This window comes from Protopterus annectens, chromosome 12.part0 (assembly GCF_019279795.1).
Source record: "Protopterus annectens isolate FY-2018-M chromosome 12.part0, PAN1.0, whole genome shotgun sequence".
NCBI lineage: Eukaryota > Metazoa > Chordata > Ceratodontiformes > Protopteridae > Protopterus > Protopterus annectens.
Genome location: NC_056746.1, coordinates 1,302,271,713 through 1,302,284,761, shown reverse-complemented (window position 1 = coordinate 1,302,284,761; position 13,049 = coordinate 1,302,271,713). Strand labels below are relative to the sequence as shown.

The 13,049-nt window shown below is 42.4% G+C and overlaps 1 protein-coding gene across 1 annotated transcript in view; it reads left to right on the top strand.

Annotated features, from left to right (window-relative positions):
* Positions 1-13,049, top strand: part of PSMA7 (proteasome 20S subunit alpha 7) — a 480,192-nt gene that overhangs the window by 199,077 nt on the left and 268,066 nt on the right. Inside the window, exons 4-5 of the mRNA XM_044090359.1 lie at positions 1,963-2,085; positions 10,580-10,699. Coding sequence (XP_043946294.1) covers positions 1,963-2,085; positions 10,580-10,699 — 243 coding nt within the window. The remainder of the gene's footprint in view (positions 1-1,962; positions 2,086-10,579; positions 10,700-13,049) is intronic.

Genomic DNA, 13,049 nt, shown 5'->3' with positions numbered 1-13,049 from the left:
CCATATAATTTTCCCATGGAACTTCAGTTTAGTACTACAGGCCTTAATTCATTCCCCATTTGAACCAGCAGCAAAATGTGATCTGCAGTTTGTGACTGAGGACTATATTTTTAGTAGCCACCACTTCTGCTAGGAGGTTGTCAGAATTCCAGTCATTGTCTTCCAAACCTCCCTACTTGATTTTTCATAGGGATAGGGTAGCATTACAAACCAATCCTTTTCCTTACTAAAGTGGTGTCAGAATCAAACATCAACCAGTCCATTAATCTGCCAATTTTCTTTCCAAATTTCACAAACTAAAGTGAAATATATGTTACATTTACTGGACGTTCACAAAGAATTGCATTTCTACTTGCATAGAACAAAGGACATCATAAAAATAGACAAATTATTTTTCTCCTTTGCAGATTCCAAATTGAGTAAGCCAGTTACAAAGATAACTCTAGCAAGTTGGGTTATGTATGTAATTTGTCTACAACAAGCTGAGCCTGTCCTTGCCAAAACCTTGAGCCCATTCAACCAGGCCCATGGTAGCCTCTATCTAGGGCTTCCACGGATGACAATTGCAGTTCTAACTTGGGCCAGTCCTCATACCTTTTATTACTCATTACAGATTGGATGTAGTCTTGAGGGGAAAACTGTGCTCAGGAATATCCTTCCTTCGAGTCCACCTGGAGTTTTTAGGTAGCTGAGGGACTCTGTTCCAACTGTTGAGAAATGAATGAAATTAGACAATGTCAAATAAAGAAGTTGGTACTCACTGTAACATTCTGTGTTCATTTTTCATTCTTCCTCAACTCCCCTCCACCAGCCCCCTACGTTTTTCAACTAATGACTTCTGGAAGAGCGAGAGCTTATAAGGGCACCACTATTACATTGAGCTCCAAATGCTGTTTTCTTCTAGCAGGATAATAATGATAATAGTAATATTTCTTGGATTATGTAAATCAGCAAATAAGATCAGAGATATGCTAAGGGATGGTGCATTATAGGTAAGGGAGGAGCTTGAAGGTTTTCTCATGGCCACAAGCTAAAATAATGTCCAAAGTGGATATGAGGTTCGGATCCAAACCCAACTGTTGAAAAGTGAAAATGGACAACACAGATGGAACGTTATGGTGAGTACATAACTTTTGTGCCAGTTGATTTACCCATCATCATTAACCCCCTTTTTCTACACAGGGTTAGGAGCTGTCGCCACCTTTCTCAATTCAGTGCCGCTCCGCTTCCTGTTTTTGTCAGTCAAGCATGACTGTCACAGGTCTTCTGGTATGCCATCCATCATCATTCCTTTGATGGATGTCCTCATTTTTTCATGCCTTATTCCCGTTTGTTCCAATCTCGTGCACCATATTGTCTTCTGTTTTTCCTACACATGCCCGAACCACTATAATCTTATCTTTTTGATCTCTTCAGTTGCAGTTGTTATGGTTTCTGCTCTGACACTATAATTTCTTTGTCTCAGAATTTCGTCCTACTACCCATCTAGTGCACTTCATCTCAGTCACCACTAGCGACATCAGCTGTTCTCTCATCACTGCCCAGTTTTCTGCATCATACAGAAGTACTGGTCACAGCACTGTTTGTCCACCTTACTTTTTACTTTTCAGCTTCTTTGTCCTTTTGTCACACACTGTTCCTGATGCTGTGTGCCAGTCAGCTTACATACTCCCTGATTTGTAGTTCTGACCTCCCTTATTTAAGCTTCTCTTCTGCTTAACCACCCCTCCCCGATACTTCGAGCTGTTAACCTGCTTCACTGTTTTTTCCATCTCAGTTTTCAGCTTCTTATGATTACTTTCCATTTGCTGTCATAAAAACTGTATTGTGTTCTTTTTTTATCCTGTTATCAAATGTATAAAAATTGATTTTTCCCTTATTTGAAGGCATTATGTTGTTGTTTTTAACAGGTCTTTATACATTTGATTATTTTTTTTTTTTCTTTAACAAAAAAAAAAATAGCGTTATACCCAGAGCAATGGTCGTAGACCCTTTGGCATCTCATCCTTGATTGTTGGATTTGACTATGATGGAACTCCAAGACTTTATCAGACAGACCCTTCAGGAACATACCATGCATGGAAGGTGAGTTGTCTGGAATTAGATTCATAACTATGCTAAGTAACAGCGTGGGGTCTTATTTATGGCCTTTGGGTTTCAAATGTACGTTACTTTTTAGCAGTAACATGGTAATCTTTCAATAAGCGCATCCTAACTTGTCAGGATTAAAAGAATTAAAAAGGATTAAAAAGATGTTTATATTGATGGACAAGCTCACCTGCTGAAGAGGTTATTAATTTTCACTGCTTTTTATAACCAGCCTGATTGTACTAAAAGGCAAAAACGTGAGAACTATTGGAAACCACTGAAGTTTTAAATGTACATCTGGATCGTCCATCACAGCTTTTTGGCTTTCATAGGTTTTCAGTATTTTTCACTCATAACTGAATTTGTGAATGAGATACAGTGCAATGAGAGAGTATTTGCCCCCTTCCTGGTTTCTTATTTTTTGCATATTTGTCGCACTTAAATGTTTCAGATAATCAAACAAATGTAAATATTAAACGGAGATAACCCAAGTAAACACAAAATGCATTTTAAGTGATCTTAGTTTTTTCCTTCATAAATATCCAAACCTACATGGCCCTGTGTGAAAAAGTAATTGCTCCCTAAACCTAATAACTGGTTATGCCACCCTTAGCAACAACTGCAATCAAGTGTTTGCGATAACTGGCAATGAGTCTTTCACATCGCTGTCGAGGAATTTTGGCCCACTCTTTGCAGAATTGTTTCAATTTAGCCATATTTGAGGGTTTCTGAGCATGAACTGCCTTCATGCCACAGCACCTCAATTGGATTCAAGTCCGGACTTTGAGTAGGTCACTCCAAAACCTTAATTTTGTTTTTTTAAGACATTCAGAGGTGGCCTTGCTGGTGTGTTTTAGTGCACTTCAGCTTGAGGTCATAGACTGATGGCTGGACATTCTAGAAAGATCAGAATTCATAATTCTATCAATCACAGCAAAGTGGTCAAGAAGCAGCCCCAGACCATCACACTACCACCACCATGTTTGACTGTTGGCATTATGTTCTTTTTCTGAAATGCTGTGTTACTTTTACGCCAGATGTAACTGGACGCACACCTCCCAAATCAGTTTTTGTTTAGTCAGTCCACAGAATATTTTCCCAAAAGTCTTGGGGATCATTAAGATGTTTTTTGGCAAAAGTGAGATGAGCCTTTATATTCTTTTTGGTCAGCAGTGGTTTTCGCCTTGAAACTCTGCCATGCTTGCTATTTTTCCCCAGTCTTTCTTATGGTTGAGTCATGAACACTGACCTTGACCGAGGCAAGTGAGGCCTACAGTTCTTTAGATGATGTTCTGGGTTCTTTTGTGACCTCTTGGATGAGTCGTTGCACTCTTGGGGTAATTTTTGTAGGCCGGGTACCTTTGGGAAGGTTCACCACTGTTTCATATTTTCTCCATTTGTGGGTAATGGCTCTCACTGTGGTTCACTGGAGTCCCAAAGCTTTAAAAATGGCATTGTAACCTTTTCTAGACTTATAGATGCCAATTACTTTATTTCTCATCTGTTCTAGAATTTAGATCGCGGCATGAATTTCTTTAGATCGCAGCATGATGTCTTCCTTTTTGAGATCTTTTGGCCTACTTCACTTTATCTTGACAGGTTGTATTTAAGTGATCTCTTGATTCAACAGGTCTGGCAGTAATCAGGCCTGGGTGTGGCTAGTGAAATTGAACTCTGCTTTCCCAAAAAATGTGATTAACCACAGTTACTTCATGATTTAACAAGGGGGGAAATTACTTTTTCACATAGAGCCATGTAGGTTTGGATAGATGTCCTTCAAGAATGCAACTGCAGTCATAACATATGGGTTGTCCTGCCTCAGGCAGCCCTCGGTCGGCCGGATTCCAAAGTCTGGGTCCGACGTTGGCTGATGTCGCATTTCTCTCCGACGTCAGAGCGGCTGGAGTACATAAGCATCAGCCGACGCCATTTTCTTCAGTCTTTCTTGCCGCGCGGTGCCCGAAGCAGAAGCAGTTCGCAAGTGCCGGTCGGTCAGCTCCTGTATTCTTCGAATCCGAAGTCATCAACGTTGGGGACCTTTTCTTGCCTCAGCCGATGTCAGAAATTACTGAAAAAGTTAATAATTGTCTGTCTTGTGGTAAACAAATACCTCATAAGGATTTCCACTCTTACTGTCTTCCTTGCCTTGGCCCAGACCACGACGTCTCCGCCTGTGTCGCCTGTGCTCGCTTCAACAAGCGCACTCTCAGGCGCCGGGCGGAGTTCGCTGAAGACTTTTTCGGCGAAAAATTTGCGTATACAATGCCGTCGGAGCTTCCGACATCGCAAACGCCCAAGAAACGAAAAGACCGGGACCGACATCCTCGGCCCGCGTCTACCACCGAATCCACGCCCAAACCTACCGCGAGTGCTCCGGTTCCCTCTGAGACTGTTATTCCACCGCTCCGAACCGAAGACACCGCAATACCGACGACTCCGATACCAGATACCACTCCGATGCCAGTTCTAGATTTTCCTCCGGATACTGAAACCGAGGAAATGCCAGAGACCATTGCTGTAGATAAGGTCACTCCTGCACGTGGAGCTGCCAGGCCTCCTATGACCATGTCTATTAAGGCCTACACTCGGGCTAAGGCAGCCAGCAAGACTAAGCACCTTTCAGCAAAAACCTTGCCTCAAACTACTCCTGAGACACAAATCATGTCTATGGCCGCAGATTTAATTTCCATGATTAGAGGTTCACAGGCCCATCCTGAGCGAGCATCCCAGCCTCCTCCAGATAAGAGGCCCCGGGTTGATCCCTCTGAACCTATCCCTACAGATGAAGACTCTGAGGACTCTATCCACTCCGAGGGCCAGGAAGACCTCTTTCAGACCTATGAGGACTCGGATGCAGAGGATTCCATCCCCTCGGCCTCCCCTCCTGAGGATATTTCTTTTGGGGAAGTTCTGCATACCATGAGGGAACATTTCAAGTGGCAAGGCCAGGAATATTCTGACTCCAGAAAGCGCCTTCAAACCTTCCTTAAAAAGCCCCAGCACAGGCCCCTAGCTATTCCTCCTGTGCTTGATGTTTTGGATGATCTATATTCTGACTCCAGTGTTACCCTTGATTCTCTTCCTCCTGCCCCAGCCAAGCCAGACAGATATTACAGGGTCCCAGACACACATTCCCATTTGTTCAAGGCCCATACTGTTGATTTAGAAACTATTTCTCAGGGACCTAAAGGTGTTTCAGCTTCCACCTTTAAAAATCCCTTGCCTTCCAACAGGGAAGCTAGGTCATTAAAGAGATGGGGGGAAAAGGTGTACACCTCCACCACTTTATCTATGAGAGCTTTGAATTGCCTTTTTCATATGTTACAATATCAGGATTACCTGTTAGATGATTTACAGAAAACATTGGCCTCTCCTGACCCTTTAGACAGGAAGTCTTTGCAGGAAGCTGTACATAATTCTTAGCAAGTCAGCAATCACTTTCTGCAGTGTGGATATGATGCATTGGAAGCTTCATGTAGGGCAGCTATGACAGGGGCAGTCATTCGCAGACATGCATGGTTAAAAGAACAACCTCTACCAGATCATGTTAAGGCAAAACTTCTGGATGCACCTTTGGAAAAGAACAAGCTTTTTGGTGCTAATGCTAAAGATGTGTTAAAGTCCATCGAGGAAAAAGCAAAATCAGTTCAGACGGTCAAAGATTTCCTCCAGGTTCAGCCCCCCAGATTCAGCAGGAATTGGCCTTCAAAGAACTGGTCCTTTCCTAATCCTGAAAAATTTCAAAGGGGTAAAAACTGGCGTGGCCGAGGAAGAGGACAATACAGAGGTTCTTACAGGGGACGACAATGGCAACCAGCAAACCAAAGAAGTGACACAGGGGTCTCCCCCCACCCCTCAGACACAATCTCAATGACTTTCCTGTACAACCGCCAACCAAGGAGCAAACAGAAGCACCCTTGGGCGGAAAATTATCTCTGTTTTCAGACAATTGGCACAGATTGACAAAAGACAAATGGATTTTGGACATTATAGACCAAGGTTACAGGTTCCATTTTCACACCTTACCCAGAAAACAGGGCATGCCAAACCTACCACAAAACCAGAGGGCAGAGGCTATCAAGCAAATTTCTCTGCTGGCTCAGATAAAAGCAATAGAAAGAGTACCACAACAAGAACAAGGCCAGGGGTTCTACTCAAGACTGTTCCTTGTGCCAAGAAAAGAAACTCAATGGAGACCAATACTGGATTTGTCCGCATTAAACACTTTTCTCATAGTACCAAAGTTCAAAATGCTGACTCTACAGCAACTCCTTCCCATGCTGGGCAAGGGGTCTTGGCTGATTACTCTGGACCTCAAGGAGGCATACCTGCATGTCCCTATCAGACACAGCTGCAGAAGATACCGCAGATTTCTTGCGGGGCCAGAGCATTATCAATTCTCAGCATTGCCATTTGGCTTATCTACTGTGCCCAGAGTATTCACAAAATGCCTGGCTTCAGTAATTGCTCATTGCAGGCTCCAGGGGATCCAAATTTACCCGTACCTGGACGACTGCCTTATGCAAGCGGACGACAAACTGATGTTGACAAAAAACTTGAACTATGTCATACAATTACTTCAGGCTCTGGGATACACAGTCAACTTTCAAAAGTCAAGACTTCAACCATCCCAGCAAATAACCTTCTTAGGAGCCAATCTGGACACAGCCTCTCAAATGGCTTACCTGACAGAAGACGAGCAAGAGAAGTTAACTCATTATTTCAAGGGTTTGGCAAAACTCACCCAGATGACTGCAAGGAGATTCCTACAGGCCCTGGGTTACATGGCATCCTGCATTCTCCTGGTTCCATTAGCAAGACTACACATGAGAAAGCTTCAGTGGTACTTAAAAAGCCTATGGTCTCAGCACAACAACAACTTAGAGGCAACCATACCGCTCATTCCATGCCTACAAAAGGAATTCCTATGGTGGGCCTCGGTAAGCCAGGCAAACACAGGTATGTCATTCAAAAAACCTCAGATAACACAGACCATGACCACAGACGCCTCAGACATTGGATGGGGGGCGCATATGGAAGGCAGATGCATACAAGGACAATGGTCTCCAAAGGAAACACATCTGCATATAAACCAAAAAGAAATGCTGGCAGTAATGCATGCCATCGAGGCCTTTCAACAACAACTTCAACAAGGCCATTTACTGATACGGACAGACAACACCACTGTGATGTGGTATATAAACAAGCAAGGGGCACCCATTCCTACCCCCTTTGCAGACTGACAATGAATCTTTGGGAAAAATCACTGAGCCTGAACATACACTTACAATCCCAGTTTGTTCCAGGCAAAGACAATGTGCTGGCAGACGGCCTAAGCAGGAATTTCATAGATCCTCACGAGTGGAGGTTACACCCAAGGATCTTCACACAACTCACCTTGACATGGGGCAGGCCAGAAGTAGACCTATTTGCCTCTCACCTCAACCATCATCTGCAAAAATTCTGTTCAAGGACATACCATCCACAAGCTTGGAAAATAGATGCTCTTTCATTCAACTGGAACTTCCTAAAAATCTATGCATTCCCACCTCTGCCACTGATGACCACAGTATTACTGAAGATTATTTTTATTATTTTATTTTACATTTGTTGACCGGGCTAGTCTAACTGGATATATTTCCATTTTCAGTAGAGGCCCGGGGAGAAAAGCTCCAACATAGTATAAACAATATTATGCAATTATATAACAAAAACAAGTACAGGTACAGAAAAAATAGTAAGAGTTATATACAATCAAAAGAAGGCATATTCAAAGTAAAAATACAAGTAGGTCAATAATATCACAGTTGTGAGATTGTTTGATAAGCGAGATACACTATAGTTCATTGATGGTTAACATAAACACTTGTGGTTATAAGTTTTCGGAGACCAGATATTAGCATACAGAGGGGTATGTAGAGTGAGATGTAGAACCATAGGTAGTAAAAAGAAAAGATGGTTAATTAATTAATTAATCAATTAATTGATTGATTAAATAATTAATTAATTAATCGGTGTTAGTGAGAGACCCAAGGGGATCCTAATAGCTCCAGACTGGCCAAGACAACACTGGTACCCGCTACTACGGAGCATATGTCACAACAAGAAGTGGGCCCTTCCCCAATGGCCCCTACTTTTGACTCAGCACAACTTCAAAACAGTGCATCCAAACCTTCAGACACTGCAGCTGACAGCCTGGGAGATCCCATGAATAACCTCAATCTATCTCTCTCCAAGGAAGTTCAGCGGATACTAACAGAAGCTCGAAGACCATCCACCAGAAAGGTTTACTTGGCAAAATGGAAAAGATTCAGCATTTGGAACACCAGCAAGGGTCATGATGCATCACTATTGAACATCCCACTCATCCTGGAATATTTGGCAGATATGCTTCAGAATGGACTCTCATATTCTTCCATAAAGATACATGCTTCAGCTATTTCAGCTAGATATAACACTGATCCACCTGTGTTTTCACATCATTTGCTAAGGCAATTCCTTAGGGGAATCAAGAACATTAAGCCAGCAAGAAAGGCTCCAGTGCCAGCTTGGGACCTCAACTTTGTCCTAGAAAAACTGACTCTACCTCCTTTTGAACCAGCAGCGTCAGTGGACTTACAATTCCTCTCATGGAAGACAGCTTTCCTGTTGGCAATTACCTCAGCAAGAAGGGTTTCGTAACTACAGGCCCCAATGGCAATACCACCGTTCATAATCTTTCACCGAGACAGGGTCTCCTTAAGAACCAACCCTACTTTTATGCCAAAGGTGGTATCTAGGGTTTCCTTAAATCAAGCTGTTCATCTGCCTGCTTTCTTCCCCAATCCTGAAAACAAAGGGGAAAGACTGTTACATACCTTGGACATTCACAGACAACTTTGCTACTACCTGGACAGAACCAAGACAAGTAGGAAGTCTGATCAACTTTTTGTAGCTTACGCCCCTGGAGTACAAGGGAAAGCAATTTCAAAACAGACTATTTCAAAATGGATTGGACATTGCATCAGATTTTGTTATTCCTTCCATGGGAAGACTGTTCCAGTCAATGTCAGACCACACTCCACCAGAGCTACAGCCACCTCTACAGCATTCTTAAGAGGGGTGCCTAAAAAGGACATTCTAGAAGCTGCTACATGGAGCTCCGTGCATACATTCTCCAAACACTACAATCTCCCTCTATACTCCAGATCCAGAGCAGGCTTTGCTTCGGCAGTCCTGCAGGGTTTGATTGCCACACCATCTCTTTCCTAGAGCATTCCTCCTCCCCCAGCTAAGCTATGGTATTCTACCCATATGTTATGACTGCAGTTGCATTCTTGAAGGACATAGTACAGTTTTGTACCTACCATAAATGTAGATGTCCGATAGATATGCAACTGCAGTCGGATTTTCCCTCCTTCCATACCCTCTATGCCTTGGGTCCACGCCTATCCCTGTTCCTCTTAGCTGGGGATATCTGTTATGGTGTATCTGTTTATTGCTTACTTATTTGTTTGGAATCCTGTTTTTTCCTTCCAATTTGATTACAGCCTTCCTTGGAGGGCACCTGGCATCTGGGGCAAGAAACACTGAAGAAAATGGCGTCGGCTGATGCTTATGTACTCCAGCCGCTCTGACGTCGGAGAGAAATGCGACATCAGCCGACGTCGGACCCAGACTTTGGAATCCGGCCGACCGAGGGCTGCCTGAGGCAGGACAACCCATATGTTATGACTGCAGTTGCATATCTATCGGACATCTACATTTATGGTAGGTACAAAACTGTACTTTTGTTTTCCTTATTAAAATCATCACTTAAAAACTGCATTTTGTGTTTACTTGGGTTATCTTTCACTAATATTTATCTAATATTTAAATTTGTTTGATCTGAAACATTTAAGTGCGACAAACATGCAAAAAAATAAGAAATCAGGAAGGGGACAAATACTTTTTCATTGCACTGTAGGTTGTTGTTTTTCAGATCATGCTGAAGTGCTTTTCCAAAACAGTGATAATGAATGTGCCAGCTGCATTATTTGCAGTGTGTGCATAATGCAAGTTGCATCTGCACTGAGATATTTCATGCCTTAATTTTTTTATTTATTTATTTATTTGTTTTTGGTGGCATGTGTTGGATGCATTATGTAGCAGTTTGCAGCAGTTGTCACCCTACGTTTAACGTCCGTTTGCATCACGTTGCGGTCTTATATTCTGCAGTAGGGAACTGTTTGAGAAGAGGTTACATGTGTTTCTGAAAATGGTTGTCTGCCCTTTAGATGGCAAACTTTGTGTCCCTCCTTATTTCTGAGTTATTGGTAAAATGAATGGAAAGTGGTTTTGTGGCATTTTACAACCACAGCAAAAAAAAAAAAAAGACTTGTTCTCTGTGTAGGGTAAGGGACTGTTATAGCCCACTTATTTACCTGTAGATGTGAATGTCCTCTTCTGTTTGTGGCCATCACACCCCACCTGAGCACCTTAATTTATTTCTAGGCTTTTGCCTGTTTTGCAGGGTAATGCCATTGGGCGAGGAGCCAAATCAGTGCGTGAATTCTTGGAGAAAAATTATACTGAGGAAGCAATTGCTACAGATGACCTAACAATCAAACTTGTTATTAAGGCACTACTTGAAGTAAGTAGCATTATTTTATCATTCAGATTCTTTGCATATGATCAGTGTCACCCTCTGTCTTATTGTCCAAACTGTCCATGTATTCATCTTTTACTACTTAAGTATCTTGATTTTTGCTGTTTAGTCTGCAGTAGCAGTTTAATTGCTTCCTCTGATCTTAGAATGCTTTTGCATACTGCTGTCTGCATACTTGTAAAGCATTTGTGTGAGCTTTTCTCTCTTGATGGTTTGCACAGTTAAGGTGGTGGTCTTTAGTAGTCTACACAATGGAGTCTTACTGTGTGTTTTAGGTGTTGACGGTTTTGAGACCTTCTGTGAGCCAGACATTTTTAGATGACTATTTCAAGGCTCTGCACAGTGTACATGCAGTGCCACAAGTACTATACATAGTTCTGTCTCACAGGAGAATTTCACTACCACGTTTTTCCCCCTCCTTAAAACATTTAAATGCATGCCAGTGACAACACTGCAGTTTCATTAGGGGTTAAACCTTCCTTGTCTGTAAGATCATGCTTCTCTGTTTAAGCACTTAATTTTAAGCAAACAGATTTTGACTGCATGGGATGACCATCACCCTCCTTGTCTGCCTTTTTTGTTTCACCTCCTCAAAAAACTTAAAACAGGAAAAACGCAACCAAAGTGGTGACTGATTGATTCTAAAAATAAACAAGTTGAAAGAGAACCTAAAAATTAAATGTGGAAAAGAAATTAATTTCTTAAAAAGTTAAGCTTTTTCAGCAGTGAAACAAGCAAGACTTCACCAGAAGTCAGCAGTAGTGCGTTGGTATTTCGTTGTACAGGTGTTAAGACTACTGTTTTCATCTGTCAAATGTAAAGTTGCAATAGGCATAATTCACCCTGTGGCTGGCTGCCTGTGGATTCTGTTTGATTTTGCATTCTTTCCCTTTATCTTCAGAATAAAATTTGCCCTTAGAAGGCAAATCCCATATTCCCTACAAACCTGCTTCTGAGCAGTGTAGTCTTATGGGAGTCTGGTCTTTTCCCCAGCAACCCTCCAGTCCTTCAGCATATGACTTCCTACACTTCTGTAATGTAGAAATGGTGTGTGTATATTATTATTATTATTATTATTATTATTTTATTTATTTAGATATATATATATATATTATCTGTATATTTATATAAAATATGGGTTGAACGTGCCCACAGCCCTTCTTGGCCCATCCCATTGTTCCTTCTCTTTGTCAGTTTGAGACAGAAGAGCTAAAGATTTGTTATATATATATATAATATGTGTGTGTGCATTTCCTTCCTCTTCTTTTTTTTTTTTTTTTTTTTTTTTTTGGTGTTGCAAAATAGCAGATCCAACATCCTTCAGATACCAGATCCATAACTTTGAATCCGGCCCGGCATGAACAAAAACAGATACCTAGAACTAGGTACGTTGGAGTCTCCCTTGGATCCTGTATCTTCTCTGCTCCCGTCCCCATTCTTGGAAAGATGCAGTCATTCAAGGTCACCTTACATAGCCTCTTCCCATTCGTCCAGAAGTCTCTCAGAAGCCAATGTGGACAGAGTAAATGAGGTTTCTCTCGACACAAATTCAGATGAGAGTTCTCCTAGCTTCTACCTCCACTGGTCCAGAGACCTTCATGAGTACAACCCCAGCAGTTTTTGTCCCATCTCCGATCTGTCCTTTGGTGTTGGAGCCCTTTGATCCAAGACTTCCAGCGCTGTCTGCTTCGGATCAGATATCTTCTCAGAGTGCTCCAGCTCCAAGTATGTTAGAGCAGGATGTCTGCCCGACCTGAAGCTTCGTTATTGGATCCGAGGGGTTGGAGTTGACTCTGAAGTAGTCGGAGCTGTCTCTACCTCTTTGAGCCTCAGCATTTGTTAGCTCTGTTCTGACTCCTGCTGCAGATGTGCCTTCAGGTCAGAAGGAGCTGTCAATCCAAAAGCATGTCGTCTTGAATCCAATGGTTTCTCTTTCCCAGGGCATTGTGCCTTCAAGGTAGTAGAGAGTTTTCTCTTCTAGAGGTCAGGTGGCTCCTTTCACCTCAGATCTTCCCTCTGGATCTCTGTTGTCGTGAGCCTCAACATTCTACTCCACAGGAGCAGCCAGATCAAAGTCTCCAGGTTATCCAGTAGGATATAGATGTTCTTCATGTTTCACTGTTGCAGTCATTACATTTGGGTTATCCTGCGGGCAGGTTGCCCTCAGCCGGCATGAATTCCAAAGTCTTGGGTCGGCTGCTGTCGCCCCTTCCCTGATGTCAGGTTGTCAGGGGTATAAAAGAAGCAGCCGACGCCATTTTCTTCCATCTTTCTTGCCGTGCTGTGCCAGAAGCAGTTCGCAAGTGCCGGTTGGCAGACTCCTGAGATTTTCGTG